At 45.7% G+C, this 17,508-nt stretch overlaps 1 protein-coding gene across 2 annotated transcripts; it reads right to left on the bottom strand.

Annotated features, from left to right (window-relative positions):
• Positions 1–124: 124 nt before the first annotated feature.
• LOC120018110 (protein O-GlcNAcase-like) lies at positions 125–17,383 on the bottom strand. 2 transcript variants are annotated; one of them, XM_038961108.1, is made up of 17 exons: positions 16,931–17,383; positions 15,001–15,052; positions 14,746–14,843; positions 13,931–14,061; positions 13,246–13,417; positions 12,824–12,922; positions 12,508–12,647; positions 8,202–8,340; positions 7,815–7,928; positions 7,326–7,594; positions 5,954–6,128; positions 5,637–5,722; positions 4,717–4,809; positions 3,604–3,689; positions 2,473–2,593; positions 2,160–2,277; positions 125–370 (listed from the first exon to the last, which is right to left on the bottom strand). In XM_038961108.1, the coding sequence occupies exons 1-17, from the start codon at positions 17,004–17,006 to the stop codon at positions 234–236; spliced, it is 2,106 nt and encodes a 701-aa protein (XP_038817036.1). In that variant the 5' UTR covers positions 17,007–17,383; the 3' UTR covers positions 125–233. The 2 variants fall into 2 exon arrangements, with proteins under 2 accessions (XP_038817036.1, XP_038817044.1); XM_038961116.1 differs by having other exon boundaries at positions 7,815–7,925.
• Positions 17,384–17,508: the final 125 nt, after the last annotated feature.

The following is a 17,508-nucleotide window of genomic DNA, read 5'->3' as shown; positions in this document are numbered from 1 at the left end:
ATTTACAAAGATACGTTCCACAAATACTCAAACAATGTGGATCCCATTGACAAACTTGATCAGATACACATCATCCTATAGTAATTGATTGACAATGTTTTTCAATCAAATAAGCAACTGAATGAATCAAACGTTCTCGTCCCTGTTATCCAAAAGGCCATTTTGAAAACCTGACGATGTAGTAGTACAAGGTGGTTCCCATGGCGACGACTCTTTGCGGCAGCCATCTTTGTTTACAAGCTGGTTCCCATGGCGATGACGTCCTGAGGCAGCCCTGCCATTTTGAGCGTTGTGAAGGAGCCCAGTTTAGAGTAGAAGTCAAACATCCTCCTGTCACCCTGCCTCAGCTCACAGAACACACCTCTGGAACCTGTAGGAGAGAGGTGGGGCAGATTCAGATGTTAACTACAGTCAAATGACAACGAGGGGAAAAGAATGAGGAACAAGACAAACTGAACGATGCACCTCATTCTGAATGAGGGGCTGTACATGTGTTACATTTAAGTCATTTAGCAGACGCTCTTATCCAGAGCGACTTACAAATTGGTGCATTCACCTTATGATATCCAGTGGAACAACCACTTTACAATAGTGCATCTAAATCTTTTAAGGGGGGGGGGGGGGGGGTTAGAAGGATTACTTTATCCTATCCTAGGTATTCCTTAAAGAGGTGGGGTTTCAGGTGTCTCCGGAAGGTGGTGATTGACTCCGCTGACCTGGCGTCGTGAGGGAGTTTGTTCCACCATTGGGGTGCCAGAGCAGCGAACAGTTTTGACTGGGCTGAGCGGGAATTGTACTTCCTCAGAGGTAGGGAGGCAGAGGTGGATGAACGCAGTGCCCTTGTTTGGGTGTAGGGCCTGATCAGAGCCTGAAGGTACGGAGGTGCCGTTCCCCTCACAGCTCCGTAGGCAAGCACCATGGTCTTGTAGCGGATGCGAGCTTCAACTGGAAGCCAGTGGAGAGAGCGGAGGAGCGGGGTGACGTGAGAGAACTTGGGAAGGTTGAACACCAGACGGGCTGCGGCGTTCTGGATGAGTTGTAGGGGTTTAATGGCACAGGCAGGGAGCCCAGCCAACAGCGAGTTGCAGTAATCCAGACGGGAGATGACAAGTGCCTGGATTAGGACCTGCGCCGCTTCCTGTGTGAGGCAGGGTCGTACTCTGCGAATGTTGTAGAGCATGAACCTACAGGAATGGGCCACCGCCTTGATGTTAGTGCAATGGGGGAACATGTTAGTTCTGATAATCCAGCCCTATGCCATCAGGGAGAGAAGCACCATCTGGCATAGACACATCTGATTCATTTCTGGATCAGTAACTGAATCCTACTTTGTATTGTGCCAGTAGTCAAATCCCCACCTCTAAAGCTGAATGTGCTTGAACCCCGGTCTGATTACTAATAGGTCAAGGGTATTGTTGAACTCTGACATCATCACGTTGCATAGCAGCCATCACACTAAGCCAGGGTTCTCCAACCCTGTTCCAGGAGAGCTACCGTCCTGTAGGTTCACTCCAACCCTGTCCAGGAGAGCTACCGTCCTGTAGGTTCACTCCAACCCTGTCCAGGAGAGCTACCGTCCTGTAGGTTCACTCCAACCCTGTCCAGGAGAGCTACCGTCCTGTAGGTTCACTCCAACCCTAATCTAGTGCACCTGATTCTAATAATTAGCTGGTTGATCAGCTTAGTTACAACTGGGGTTGGATTGAAAACCTCCAGGAGAGTATCTCTCCAGGAACAGGGTTGGAGTGAAAACCTCCAGGAGAGTATCTCTCAGGAACAGGGTTGGAGTGAAAACCTCCAGGAGAGTATCTCTCCAGGAACAGGGTTGGAGTGAAAACCTCCAGGAGAGTATCTCTCCAGGAACAGGGTTGGAGTGAAAACCTCCAGGAGAGTATCTCTCCAGGAACAGGGTTGGAGTGAAAACCTCCAGGAGAGTATCTCTCCAGGAACAGGGTTGGAGTGAAAACCTCCAGGAGAGCATCTCTCCAGGAACAGGGTTGGAGTGAAAACCTCCAGGAGAGTATCTCTCCAGGAACAGGGTTGGAGAGACCTGCTCAGTCAAACAGTGACCAGAAACCCACTGTGCAGGTGCACAACTACAAGGGAGTCAGCCCCCTAATCACAGTAGTGGCACTTGAATATACAAGTTAACAACTCACCACTGGTCTTCATCAACGAGAGCAGGCTGCCAATCATACGTCTGGCGGGGGCGGGGTCTGTAACCCGGGGGTGGAGCTGCATGGTTATCATGGAAGGGAAGTCCCCTGGCAACGCTCTCTACAAGAAGGACGGGGGAGAGGGAGAAAAGATCAAATCGTATTTTCAGAGTCAAGGAACTCCATACAAAACATCTGAAGTAATACAGAGACAGAACTGAACTACAACCATATAGAATCATGTTGGGGTCAATGATTGAAACAAGACCAAGTCATATTCCAGTGTGTGATTGTGCCGTTGGAACCTAGCGGTTACCTGGTTGTTCAGTGCAGCTGCTGTGGCGTCAGTAAGGCCCAGGGCATAACCACACACCCCCCTCTCATCCTCCAGAACCAGACCACAGCTTGGGGAGGGGCACAGCTGCCCTCCTGCTAGCCTGGGGAGGGGGAGAGGTACACTGGGACATTACATACTGGCTGTCTAGACTGAAGGTCAGGACAAGCGCGCAGTCACATATTGAAGAACAAAAACTACTGGCTGATCAGAGACTGTCCAGAGTGGATCATTGGGGAGTCATGCTGTACACACACACACACACTCCCTCACCCATCACTGATCAGAGACTGTCCAGAGTGGATCATTGGGGAGTCATGCTGTACACACACACTCCCTCACCCATCACTGATCAGAGACTGTCCAGAGTGGATCATTGGGGAGTCATGCTGTACACACTCCCTCCCTCACCCATCACTGATCTGAGACTGTCCAGAGTGGATCATTGGGGAGTGATGCTGTACACACACACACACTCCCTCACCCATCACTGATCAGAGACTGTCCAGAGTGGATCATTGGGGAGTCATGCTGTACACACTCCCTCCCTCACCCATCACTGATCAGAGACTGTCCAGAGTGGATCATTGGGGAGTCATGCTGTACACACTCCCTCCCTCACCCATCACTGATCAGAGACTGTCCAGAGTGGATCATTGGGGAGTCATGCTGTACACACACACACACTCCCTCACCCATCACTGATCAGAGACTGTCCAGAGTGGATCATTGGGGAGTCATGCTGTACACACTCCCTCCCTCACCAATCACTGATCTGAGACTGTCCAGAGTGGATCATTGGGGAGTGATGCTGTACACACACACACACTCCCTCACCCATCACTGATCAGAGACTGTCCAGAGTGGATCATTGGGGAGTCATGCTGTACACACTCCCTCCCTCACCCATCACTGATCAGAGACTGTCCAGAGTGGATCATTGGGGAGTCATGTTGTACACACACACTCCTTCACCCATCACTGATCAGAGACTGTCCAGAGTGGATCATTGGGGAGTCATGCTGTACACACACACACACTCCCTCATCCATCACTGATCAGAGACTGTCCAGAGTGGATCATTGGGGAATCATGCTGTACACACTCCCTCACCCATCACTGATCAGAGCAGGTAGTGCTGCTGCAGGAGCCTTGGCCTCTCCTCTCTGCATCTCCATGTGGATCTTCTGTATCTCAGTCTGAAACAACAGAGATGTTATAAAGACAAAATCAATAAAGATGTCAGCTAGCCGATACATGCCTCACGTATTACAGAGGTGGTTTGGTGAACCAAACCTAACGCCCAGGCTAGCTAATGCCCGGGTTAGCTTATAACTACACACGTTAGCTTCTCAATGAGAATTAAACGTGCAAGTTATATTAGCATAATTATTCAAACAGAGTACCACAGTATGAGTCAGAATACCCATAAAACCTAGCATCATTCATTTTTCCCATAAGGGATTTTAGAAACACTTAAAATAAGGGCTGTGTTTTGTGTAGGTTTACCTTGGCGTGATGTTCTGATAACCATGTAAATCCCCCCCATCAGACAAGGTGACTTATCAATATATTCGCCTGTATTTACCTCCCAAAAATGTAATGCTAATGTGGCTATCATACAGAACTACAAATGCCATGACATAGACGAGACTGCTGAATCGATGTTGTAATGAATAAATTGAGTAAAGTTCTTTATATGAACAATTCTGTGAACTGTCTTGTGCAAGTTTTAAATTGACACAATACCTGTTAGCAAAGGTGTCAGCTAGAGATGACGTGCAGGAGCTTCTTGGGATTTGTAGTTTTGCATGATGTCTACTTTGATGCTAATTAGCATCTTTGAATCAGAGTAAATAGAGCCGAATATATTGATTTAAAAAAGTCACCTTGTCCGAGAGAGATTTACATAGTTATCAAAACATCACTCCAGGGTAAACCTACACGAAACACAGCCCTTATTTTAAGTGTTTCTAAAATCCCCTATGGGAAAAATGAATGGAGGAAAAACGTTTAGAACCATTTCCCTGTTTGACTGCTAGGTTTTATGGGAATTCTGACGTGTCCACTGTGGTGCTCTATACTACAGGCTTTCGCTCAGTGGGCTAACACAGTCTTACGGCGAAACACTCAGAAGACCTGGTTTCCATTCCCAGTCAGTCCACACATCTGGTATATTTTAACAGATATGTTATAGTCAGTTCTAGATATATTGAAATAACTAACCTTGTCTTCTGGGCAGAAGGGTCGTATAGAATACACTGATGTCATAGGAGGGTGGCGGAACAGATCTCTGTTACCATGGCAAGGCAGCATTCTCTAAACAATAAACAACAGCAATACTATCGTCATCAACCAGTCAGTACCAAGTCAATGATCTCTTTGTTATGCCTGAGAGATCAATGGCTCTGTCTAGGTGGTTGTCTGTGATCCCCTGTGTGTGTGTGTGGCTTGTCATTGAGTGTTGATCTGTGATGTGAATGTGACAGCAGAAGTACATACAGCTGTAGTGTGTTCTGTGTGGTGCATCACATTGTACTCGTAGACAAAATAGTAGCAAAAGGTGAATGTTGAACTTTTGTTGCAGACATCCAGTTACAATTTTGGATGACAATTACATAAAAGTTTGACTGCAGAATTTATTACCAATGTTGATGCAATGACGCTGTCGACCGATTGAGATGTAGGAGGCATACAAAATAACTCCAGTCATCTCATCAAAGGGGAGATGGGGGTTAAAAAGTGGTGGGATTTGGGGGTTAAAGGGGTGGGATATGGGATTTAAAGGGGTGGATGATGGGGGTTAAAAGGGTGGGATATGGGATTTAAAGGGGTGGATAATGGGGGTTAAAGGGGTGGGATATGGGGGTTAAAGGGGTGGATGATGGGGGTTAAAGGGGTGGGATATGGGGGTTAAAGGGGTGGGATATGGGGGTTAAAGGGGTGGGATATGGGGGTTAAAGGGGTGGGATATGGGGGTTAAAGGGGTGGATGATGGGGGTTAAAGGGGCGGATGATGGGGGTTAAAGGGGTGGGATATGGGGGTTAAAGGGGTGGGATATGGGGGTTAAAGGGGTGGGATATGGGGGTTAAAGGGGTGGGATATGGGGGTTAAAGGGGGCGGATGATGGGGGTAAGCGCCGTACCTGGAACTCCCCGGAGAGACCCCCTCTAAACCCCCAGGGCTCTGGGTCGTCAGTCATCACCTGGCCTGAGGACCTACTCTGCCCCCCTGTGGACACAAACAATATTACACTTAAATGATACATCAACCTGTATGCTTATTGCCTACTGCATACAGCTCCTTGTACCACAACATACAATAACGCAGTGACCTACACAACAACATACTATATGGGTCTCTCTCCCCTCCCCGCAGCCACGCCCGTTGTACTTAATTATTTGGCGGCGCCGCTTCATGTGTCTCACACACACACACACTATTCCCCCCCCCCCGTTGTACCCAATTGTTTGACGTAGGCGCGGGCCAGGGTGACACCACTCTTGATGTCACAGATGTAGTTGTAGAGGTCGTAGAGGATGCTCCGGTTGGGGGCGTTGGACAGACGGTTAAACATGGTAAACACAGCAACACACATCACGTCAAAACACTTCGCCCTGGAACGCCACTCTGCTGTCTGTAGAGAGGGAGAGGGGGGACCGAGAGATACATGGAGACAGAGAGACAGAGTTAGTGAGAAAGAGAGAGAGGGTGTGTGTGTTAGAGAAAGTTGTCAATGTAAGTTCTTACAATTTCCACATCAATAAAGATACTTAAATTATTACATTGATTGAGTGTGTCCCACTCAGTCCTTGTCTCTATATCCCACACTGCCTCAGTCCCTTCAGCCAGTCCAGTCCCAACACACACACTCCTCACCATCCCAGTCCCAACACACACACACTCCTCACCATCCCAGTCCCAACACACACACTCCTCACCATCTCAGTCCCAACACACACACTCCTCACCATCCCAGTCCCAACACACACACACTCCTCACCATCCCAGTCCCAACACACACAATCCTCACCATCTCAGTCCCAACACACACACTCCTCACCATCCCAGTCCCAACACACACACTCCTCACCATCCCAGTCCCAACACACACACTCCTCACCATCTCAGTCCCAACACACACACTCCTCACCATCCCAGTCCCAACACACACACTCCTCACCATCTCAGTCCCAACACACACACTCCTCACCATCCCAGTCCCAACACACACACTCCTCACCATCTCAGTCCCAACACACACACTCCTCACCATCTCAGTCCAGTCCCAACACACACACTCCTCACCATCCCAGTCCCAACACACACACTCCTCACCATCCCAGTCCCAACACACACACACTCCTCACCATCCCAGTCCCAACACACACACTCCTCACCATCTCAGTCCCAACACACACACTCCTCACCATCCCAGTCCCAACACACACACTCCTCACCATCCCAGTCCCAACACACACACTCCTCACCATCCCAGTCCCAACACACACACTCCTCACCATCTCAGTCCCAACACACACACTCCTCACCATCTCAGTCCCAACACACACACTCCTCACCATCCCAGTCCAGTCCCAACACACACACTCCTCACCATCTCAGTCCCAACACACACACTCCTCACCATCCCAGTCCAGTCCCAACACACACACTCCTCACCATCTCAGTCCCAACACACACACTCCTCACCATCTCAGTCCCAACACACACACTCCTCACCATCCCAGTCCCAACACACACACACTCCTCACCATATCAGTCCCAACACACACACACTCCTCACCATCCCAGTCCCAACACACACACTCCTCACCATCTCAGTCTCTGCCTCTCCCACTGCTTCTCTGTGTGCTTTCAGCCAGTCCAGTTCCGTCAGCATGGTTCTAGCAGTAGAACCGTGTTCATACGGCAGGTAGAACAGTTCTGAGAGTAGCTGGAGATCGTCCAGGGTCAGGGGTTCTGCTGTGAACAGGGGGTTGTCCCCAGAGCCTGGCACGTACACGGGGTCTCCCACGTCAGTCTGCATGGGCTCCTCATCAGAGGACTCTTTCTTCAGGTGGGTGGGGTTCAGAGGTCGAGGGCCTGAGGTGAAGACGACAGCCAGAGAGTTAATTCATCTGTTTTATCTCTTCACAATGAATAGATGTAATTAAAAAGTGGATCTGTAATCACGGTCCTCATGGAGACTATGATGTGTTGTTTTTGTGTCGTTTTCATGTGTTTGCCCACGAGGGGATAAATAAAGTTGTATTGAATTGAATGTTGAAGCTGCCCTCTTGGTTGGTCATCTTTCCCTCTGTACCTCCAGGCTGGTCCGTGCTGAGGAACTCCTGTAGCCAGTCAGTCAGGGCCAGGGTGAGGGCTCTCCTGGGGCTGTAGCGGGGGTCTGAGCCTGCCTCATCATCATCATCACCTGCTGGGGCGATGACATAGTTTAGGGTTAGTTTAACTCATTGGCATTGTGGTTCATCCTAAGATTGGAAGGTTAGGGGTTCGATCCCCCCGGTTGAGTCATACCAAAGACTCTAAAAATGGGTGCCGATGCCTCTCTGCATGGCACTCAGTGGATGGATTGGGGGCAAGGCCCTGAGATAGACTGGCGTCCTGTCCAGGGGTTATTTGTACATCAAGCTGCCTCACATAAGACATTAAAAGGAGTGTAAAACAGTAACACCTCATAGATACTCACTCATCTCCACGTCTCTCTGTCCTCCTCCAGACCGGCACCACGTCGCCAGGGTATGGATCGCCACGAAGTTAGGGTAGTACTCACAGTTAGGGTTGGTCAGCACCCCTCTCAGCTTGGGGATCAGGTCTGTGGGACGATCCTAAGGAGAGGGGGACATGTAGCCAATTAGGGGGGTTCAGCCTGACCGGGAAACTATCCAAGGTGGATTAATGGAGAAACAAGCTGGATTTTTTATTCTACATCTACTATTAACATACTCCCTGTCTACCACACTGCTTATAGAACACTGTTTATAGAACACAGCTTCTAGAACACTGCTTATAGAACACTGCTTCTAGAACACTGCTTCTAGAACACTGCTTCTAGAACACTGCTTCTAGAACACTGTTTCTAGAACACTGCTTCTAGAACACTGCTTCTAGAACACTGCTTCTAGAACACTGCTTCTAGAACACTGCTTCTAGAACACTGTTTCTAGTGCAATAGCAGTGCATTATATAGGCAATAGTGGTTGAAAAGACAATAATTATCATAAACCCACAATAGAAGGTGAATAGAAAAGCGTATTAATTATAGACACCTTGTATGGTCTCGTCCACTGGGGTCATAGTATTAATTATATAAACCTTGTATGGTCTCATCCTCTGGGGTCATAGTATTAATAATAGGCACCTTGTATGGTCTCATCCTCTGGGGTCATAGTATTAATTATATAAACCTTGTATGGTCTCATCCTCTGGGGTCATAGTATTAATAATAGACACCTTGTATGGTCTCATCCTCTGGGGTCGTAGTATTAATAATAGACACCTTGTATGGTCTCATCCTCTGGGGTCGTAGTATTAATAATTGACACTTTGTATGGTCTCATCCCCTGGGGTCGTAGTATTAATTATAGACACCTTGTATGGTCTCATCCTCTGGGGTCGTAGTATTAATAATAGACACCTTGTATGGTCTCATCCTCTGGGGTCGTAGTATTAATAATAGACACCTTGTATGGTCTCATCCTCTGGGGTCGTAGTATTAATAATAGACACCTTGTATGGTCTCATCCTCTGGGGTCGTAGTATTAATAATAGACACCTTGTATGGTCTCATCCTCTGGGGTCGTAGTATTAATAATAGACACCTTGTATGGTCTCATCCTCTGGGGTCGTAGTATTAATAATAGACACCTTGTATGGTCTCATCCTCTGGGGTCGTAGTATTAATAATAGACACCTTGTATGGTCTCATCCTCTGGGGTCGTAGTATTAATTATAGACACCTTGTATGGTCTCATCCTCTGGGGTCGTAGTATTAATAATAGACACCTTGTATGGTCTCATCCTCTGGGGTCGTAGTATTAATAATAGACACCTTGTATGGTCTCATCCTCTGGGGTCATAGTATTAATTATAGACACCTTGTATGGTCTCATCCTCTGGGGTCGTAGTATTAATAATAGACACCTTGTATGGTCTCATCCTCTGGGGTCGTAGTATTATTTATATAAACCTTGTATGGTCTCATCCTCTGGGGTCGTAGTATTAATAATAGACACCTTGTATGGTCTCATCCTCTGGGGTCATAGTATTAATTATAGACACCTTGTATGGTCTCATCCTCTGGGGTCGTAGTATTAATAATAGACACCTTGTATGGTCTCATCCTCTGGGGTCGTAGTATTATTTATATAAACCTTGTATGGTCTCATCCCCTGGGGTCGTAGTATTAATAATAGACACATTGTATGGTATCATCCTCTGGGGTCGTAGTATTAATAATAGACACATTGTATGGTCTCATCCTCTGGGGTCGTAGTATTAATAATAGACACCTTGTATGGTCTCATCCCCTGGGGTCGTAGTATTAATAATAGACATCTTGTATGGTCTCATCCTCTGGGGTCGTAGTATTATTTATATAAACCTTGTATGGTCTCATCCTCTGGGGTCGTAGTATTAATAATAGACACATTGTATGGTCTCATCCTCTGGGGTCGTAGTATTAATAATAGACACCTTGTATGGTCTCATCCTCTGGGGTCGTAGTATTAATAATAAAAGCCTTGTATGGTCTCATCCTCTGGGGTCGTAGTATTAATAATAAAAGCCTTGTATGGTTTCATCCTCTGGGGTCGTAGTATTAATAATAGAAGCCTTGTATGGTCTCATCCTCTGGGGTCATAGTATTAATAATAGACACCTTGTATGGTCTCATCCTCTGGGGTCATAGTATTAATTATATAAACCTTGTATGTTCTCATCCTCTGGGGTCGTAGTATTAATAATAGAAGCCTTGTATGGTCTCATCCTCTGGGGTCGTAGTATTAATAATAGAAGCCTTGTATGGTCTCATCCTCTGGGGTCGTAGTATTAATAATAGACACCTTGTATGGTCTCATCCCCTGGGGTCGTAGTATTAATTATAGACACCTTGTATGGTCTCATCCTCTGGGGTCGTAGTATTAATTATATAAACCTTGTATGGTCTCATCCTCTGGGGTCATAGTATTAATAATAGGCACCTTGTATGGTCTCATCCTCTGGGGTCATAGTATTAATTATATAAACCTTGTATGGTCTCATCCTCTGGGGTCATAGTATTAATAATAGACACCTTGTATGGTCTCATCCTCTGGGGTCATAGTATTAATTATATAAACCTTGTATGGTCTCATCCTCTGGGGTCATAGTATTAATAATAGACACCTTGTATGGTCTCATCCTCTGGGGTCGTAGTATTAATAATAGACACCTTGTATGGTCTCATCCTCTGGGGTCGTAGTATTAATAATTGACACTTTGTATGGTCTCATCCCCTGGGGTCGTAGTATTAATTATAGACACCTTGTATGGTCTCATCCTCTGGGGTCGTAGTATTAATAATAGACACCTTGTATGGTCTCATCCTCTGGGGTCGTAGTATTAATAATAGACACCTTGTATGGTCTCATCCTCTGGGGTCGTAGTATTAATAATAGACACCTTGTATGGTCTCATCCTCTGGGGTCGTAGTATTAATAATAGACACCTTGTATGGTCTCATCCTCTGGGGTCGTAGTATTAATAATAGACACCTTGTATGGTCTCATCCTCTGGGGTCGTAGTATTATTTATATAAACCTTGTATGGTCTCATCCCCTGGGGTCGTAGTATTAATAATAGACACATTGTATGGTCTCATCCTCTGGGGTCGTAGTATTAATAATAGACACATTGTATGGTCTCATCCTCTGGGGTCGTAGTATTAATAATAGACACCTTGTATGGTCTCATCCCCTGGGGTCGTAGTATTAATAATAGACATCTTGTATGGTCTCATCCTCTGGGGTCGTAGTATTATTTATATAAACCTTGTATGGTCTCATCCTCTGGGGTCGTAGTATTAATAATAGACACATTGTATGGTCTCATCCTCTGGGGTCGTAGTATTAATAATAGACACCTTGTATGGTCTCATCCTCTGGGGTCGTAGTATTAATAATAAAAGCCTTGTATGGTCTCATCCTCTGGGGTCGTAGTATTAATAATAAAAGCCTTGTATGGTTTCATCCTCTGGGGTCGTAGTATTAATAATAGAAGCCTTGTATGGTCTCATCCTCTGGGGTCATAGTATTAATAATAGACACCTTGTATGGTCTCATCCTCTGGGGTCATAGTATTAATTATATAAACCTTGTATGTTCTCATCCTCTGGGGTCGTAGTATTAATAATAGAAGCCTTGTATGGTCTCATCCTCTGGGGTCGTAGTATTAATAATAGAAGCCTTGTATGGTCTCATCCTCTGGGGTCATAGTATTAATAATAGACACCTTGTATGGTCTCATCCTCTGGGGTCGTAGTATTAATAATAGAAGCCTTGTATGGTCTCATCCTCTGGGGTCATAGTATTAATAATAGACACCTTGTATGGTCTCATCCTCTGGGGTCATAGTATTAATTATATAAACCTTGTATGTTCTCATCCTCTGGGGTCGTAGTATTAATAATAGAAGCCTTGTATGGTCTCATCCTCTGGGGTCGTAGTATTAATAATAGAAGCCTTGTATGGTCTCATCCTCTGGGGTCATAGTATTAATAATAGACACCTTGTATGGTCTCATCCTCTGGGGTCGTAGTATTAATAATAGAAGCCTTGTATGGTCTCATCCTCTGGGGTCGTAGTATTAATAATAGACACCTTGTATGGTCTCATCCTCTGGGGTCGTAGTATTAATAATAGACACCTTGTATGGTCTCATCCTCAGGGGTCATAGTATTAATAATAGACACCTTGTATGGTCTCATCCTCTGGGGTCGTAGTATTAATAATAGACACCTTGTATGGTCCCATGAAGATTCTCTGGGGGTCGTAGTCATTGGCGTGGATGTTGTCCCAGATAACCGGCGCCCTCTTCAGGACAGAGGACACCTCTACAATGGACTCTACAGTGATGTGGTGCGACACCACCTTAGGACCTGCAGGACAGGATAGCATAGAGTGGGTTAGATTGGATGCCTGATAGTCTTACCAATGTGCATTGTACTGTCCTTAAAACTCACTCATCCGAGGAAACCTTCCAGGAGCAAAATTTAGCAAACAGACTATAGTTGGTGGAAAACAACATGGAAAGTGACTTCCTGTCTGATCTCACCTGTCCAGAGAACATCAATCCCAGGTAGGAGGTTCTCTCCCACAGTGTGAAGGTAGGCCGACTGGGAGACGTTAGGAGTACAGAATGCTGCACAGTAATCTGAAACAAACCACAACACACACAGACATTCTAGTCCTTGACGACACTTGCAAAAAGCAGCAAATTGTGAGAAAATAAAGAATTTTTATTGAATTTTAAAACAGGGTGTGTCCAATATGGCTGCCAGCAACCAACATGTAATGGAACACTGCTTTTAATTACAATGACATTCTCATTGTGCAGTTGTCTGACATTGGAATGTTGATATGGAATTGGAATGTCCATTCTAGATCCTTCTGATCCTATTTCTATGGGTCTTACTGACCGTTTGTCCCTTCTAGATCATTCTGATTCTGTGGTGATGGTCTGACCTCTGACCTCACCTGTGGGGCAGAAGAGGAAGGTGTCAGGCTGTCCCAGGTGTTTGAACACCTCGTTGGTGACAGCTACCTGGGCGTGGGCGAACGAGCTGAATGCCTGCTTGTCCGCCGGACACATCTCTGTCTCGATGTCGTCGAAGAGGAGGGAGAAGGAACTGCAGCCAAACCCACTTACCTGGAAGAGGAGAGGGGAGGAGAAATCAGCTTTTCTCACAGGCCACACTTTCTCTCTAAACATACTTCTAGAACCCCACCTGACCTGGTCCAGTTCTAGGCTACCATACTTCTAGAACCCCATCTGGTCCAGTTCTAGGCTACCATACTTCTAGAACACCACCTGGTCCCATTCTAGGCTACCATACTTCTAGAACCCCACCTGGTTCAGTTCTAGGCCACCATACTTCTAGAACCCCACCTGGTCCAGGTCTAGGCTACCATACTTCTAGAACCCCACCTGGTCCAGTTCTAGATCATCATACTTCTAGAACCCCACCTGGTCCAGTTCTAGATCATCATACTTCTATAACCCCACCTGGTCCAGTTCTAGGTTACCATGGTTCTGGAACATCACTTGGTCCAGTTCTAGGTTACCATGGTTCTGGAACATCACTTGGTCCAGTTCTAGGCTACCATAGTTCTAGAACATCACTTGGTCCAGTTCTAGGCTACCATAGTTCTGGAACATCACCTGGTCCAGTTTCCTCTTCAGGGTGGCCACCTCTTTGGGGTTGGAGAATGTGATGTCCAGTCCAGGGGAGATGGCGTAGATGAAGTCCACTCCGTTCTTCTTCGCTGCAGTTATCAGAGCAACCAGTTTCTCTGGAACAGAAGATTAACATTCACCCCAAATGGCACCCTATTCCCTTTATAGTGCACTACTTTTGACCAGGTCAAAGGTCGTGCATTATATATCCTGTACATACTGTATAGATTAGGGAAGAGGGTGCCACGTCAGTTTTTTTTTAAATACAATTTTACCTTCAATTAACCAGGTAAATGGATTGACAAGAACACATTTTATTTGTCCATGTCTCAAAATGACTAACTATACCCTAAAGACGTGCACCATCTACTTTTACTATTTGGGGGAAATGGTGTCATTCGAGACAGAGGCTTTTACAACAATGCGTTAGTTGCTAAGTAGATCAATTCAATCTAAGTAGATCAAAGGTAAAGGGGAGTGGATCTTCAGGTCAAAGTGAGGGCATCAACGATGATTTGACATGACAACATATCAACAGACACAATACGGAGCTGCATCTCCTAGGCAACGCCACAACAACAACAACACACATCACAATCACTGTCTCTTATCTGAACTAAGGGTGGGGTGTAACTAGGTGGTACTGATGTAGGGGTCAGGGGTTTGCAACACTGTGTGTGTGTGTGTGTGTGTGTGTGTGTGTGTGTGTGTGTGTGTGTGTGTGTGTGTGTGTCTGTGTGTGTCTGTGTGTGTCTGTGTGTGTGTGTGTGTGTGTGTGAGTGACGCGGTGTCCTCCTAACCTGCCTCCTCAGGTGAGTACAGGTCCCTCCAGTACATTCTGTGTTTGTAGTCATCTTTAGGGGCGTAGAGGTACGTGTTCAGACCCCACTTCTGCTCCCTACACAAACAAACACACTGTATGAGACACTTCTGGCAAAGCAACAACTTCCTGTAAGGACTGGATAGGTGAAAGGAACACGTGGATAATAAGTTCCCTGTGAAGAAGAGGGAGAGGAAGAGTATGGGTGAGTGTGTGTTTAGAAATGGTTTACTACCTCTGGAAAAGCTCAGTCCTCTGTTCCATAGTCCATGGTCGCCCGTAAAAGCCTGAGTGAAGCAAAGGTCATATGAACTGTTACAGTTGTCATGCATACCGTGGAGCACAGAGCACGCAAAGCTGTCATCAAGGCACAGGGTGGCTACTTTGAAGAATATAAAATATATTTTGATTTGTTGAACACTTTAATAAAGGTTACTAAATGATTCCATATGTGCTATTTCATAGTTTTGATGTCTTCACTATTATTCTACAATGTAGCAAATATTAAAAAATGAAGAAAAACCCTGTAATGAGTAGGTGTGTCCAAACTTTTGACTGGTACTGTATATATATCATGGATGGGTAACTCCAGTCCTCCAGAGCCTGATTGGTCACTCTTTTTGCCCCAGCTAACACACCTGACACCAATGATCAACTAATAGTGGCCTTCAGTTTAGAATGCAAGTAGGTTAAATCAGCTGTGTTTGCTAGAGATAGGGGGAACATGAAACCACTCCACCCCTCAGGACTGGAGTTTCCCCATCCCTGATATAAACTCAGCCAAAAAAGAAACGTCCCTTTTTCAGGACCCTGTCTTTCAAAGATAATTCGTAAAAATCAAAATCACTTCACAGATCTTCATTGTAAAGGGTTTAAACACGTCGAAGAAATGAGAGTTACACCGAGGCCTGTACTGTGGAGCGGGATCGATTTGGAGGTGGAGGGTCCGTCATGGTCTGGGTCAGTGTGTCACAGCATCATCGGACTGAGCTCATGGTCATTGCAGGCAATCTCAACTCTGTGTGTTACAGGGAAGACATCCTCCTCCCTCATGTGGTACCCTTCCTGCAGGCTCATCCTGACATGACCCTCCAGCATGACAATGCCACTAGCCATACTGCTCTTTCTGTGCATGATTTCCTGCAAGACAGGAATGTCAGTGTTCTGCCATGGCCAGCAAAGAGCCCAGATCTCAATCCCATTGAGCATGTCTGGGACCTGTTGAATCGGAGGGTGAGGGCTAGGGCCATTCCCCCCAGAAATGTCCGGGAACTTTCAGGTGCCTTGGTGGAAGAGTGGGGTAACATCCCACAGCAAGAACTGGCAAATCTGGTGCAGTCCATGAGGAGGAGATGCACTGCAGTACTTAATGCAGCTGGTGGCCACACCAGATACCGACTGTTACTTTTGATTTTGACCCCCCCCCCCCCCCCCCCCCCCCCCCCCCCCCCCCCCCCCCCCCTCCCTTTGTTCAGGGACACATTCTGTTTCTGTTAGTCACATGTCTGTGGAACTTGTTCAGTTTATGTCTCAGTTGTTGAATCTTATGTTCATACAAATATTTGCACATGTTAAGTTTGCTGAAAATTAATGCAGTTGACATTGAGAGGACGTTTCTTTTTTTGCTGCGTTTAAAATGTCTTCATAGAACTACAATTTCCTCATAGAACTAGAATGTCCTCATAGAACTTGAATGTCCTCATAGAACTAGAATGTCCTCATAGAACTAGAATGTCCTCATAGAACTAGAATGTCCTCATAGAACTAGAATGTCCTCATAGAACTAGAATGTCCTCATAGAACTAGAATGTCCTCATAGAACTAGAATGTCCTCATAGAACTAGAATGTCCTCAGATAATTCAAATTCCTCATAGAATTTGAATGTCTTTATACAATTACAATGTCTTAATAGATCTAAAATGCCCTCCTAAAATTAGAAAATAAACGCAGTTGACAGTGAGAGGACGTTTCTTTTTTTGCTGAGTTTATATGGTATATACAAATATACCATATTATTATAATCTGACACATGCACTGAAATGTGTGGCTTAATGTAACTACATTGAATCAAAACAGACACTATTTGTAGGCCTTTCCTACAGCAGGCTATTTGATTGACATCTTACAGTAGACCATTTGACGTGATGACGAGTAGAACTCTCACCTTCCACCACACCACTGATGAACCTGCGGGTCTTCCCCGTCTCAGCTGCCGCCTTGGAAGCGCTCGGCTTCGGCATGGTTTTCTCCAAGTTCTAGGTAGTTTCAATTTGTGTACCTGTCCCGGAGATGATTTGATCAGGCGTTAGATGAAGCCTTTAGTAGCACATCGAGCTAGGTAAAGTTAGTCAATGACACTCGATCACTCAAAACGGCCTAGCTGTGTTTGTGTCAACCACGTAGCTCTGCATAGGATTTTATTAGCATGATAGTAATGAGTTCCTTATTGCTCCCTAGTGCGCAGACTCAGTAGCTCGCCAAATAAAGCGATATAAGTTGTGCTACAGAATTAGACAGTGGAATGCCAATCATAGGAAGAATCATAATTAAAAGTCGAGAAAATATTGTTTTAGTTAACCATGCGCAATCGTGGATCGATCGATGTCGAGCTACTGGTTGGTGCGTGCTTAAAGAGACAGTGTACAATTTCCTTTAAAGGGTCCGCCCTCCATCTTATCAACGTGCCAAATAAAAAAAATAGGCATCAGTTCACAAGTCTACTTTAACTTAATTCATTTCCTC

The sequence above is a fragment of the Salvelinus namaycush genome, chromosome 2, assembly GCF_016432855.1.
Source record: "Salvelinus namaycush isolate Seneca chromosome 2, SaNama_1.0, whole genome shotgun sequence".
Classification (NCBI taxonomy): Eukaryota; Metazoa; Chordata; class Actinopteri; order Salmoniformes; family Salmonidae; genus Salvelinus; species Salvelinus namaycush.
This window is presented reverse-complemented; position numbering and strand designations above follow the sequence as displayed.

What these genes read in the sequence shown, in the direction of transcription:
- LOC120018110 (XM_038961108.1), bottom strand. Translation starts at nt 17,006, where the DNA reads ATGCCGAAGCCGAGCGCTTCCAAGGCGGCAGCTGAGACGGGGAAGACC. An exon ending in CAGCACGGACCAGCCTGGAG is followed by an intron (nt 7,595 to 7,814) that starts GTACAGAGGGAA and finishes TCTTCACCTCAG; the next exon opens with GCCCTCGACCTCTGAACCCC. An exon ending in CTCGTTGATGAAGACCAGTG is followed by an intron (nt 371 to 2,159) that starts GTGAGTTGTTAA and finishes TCTCTCCTACAG; the next exon opens with GTTCCAGAGGTGTGTTCTGT.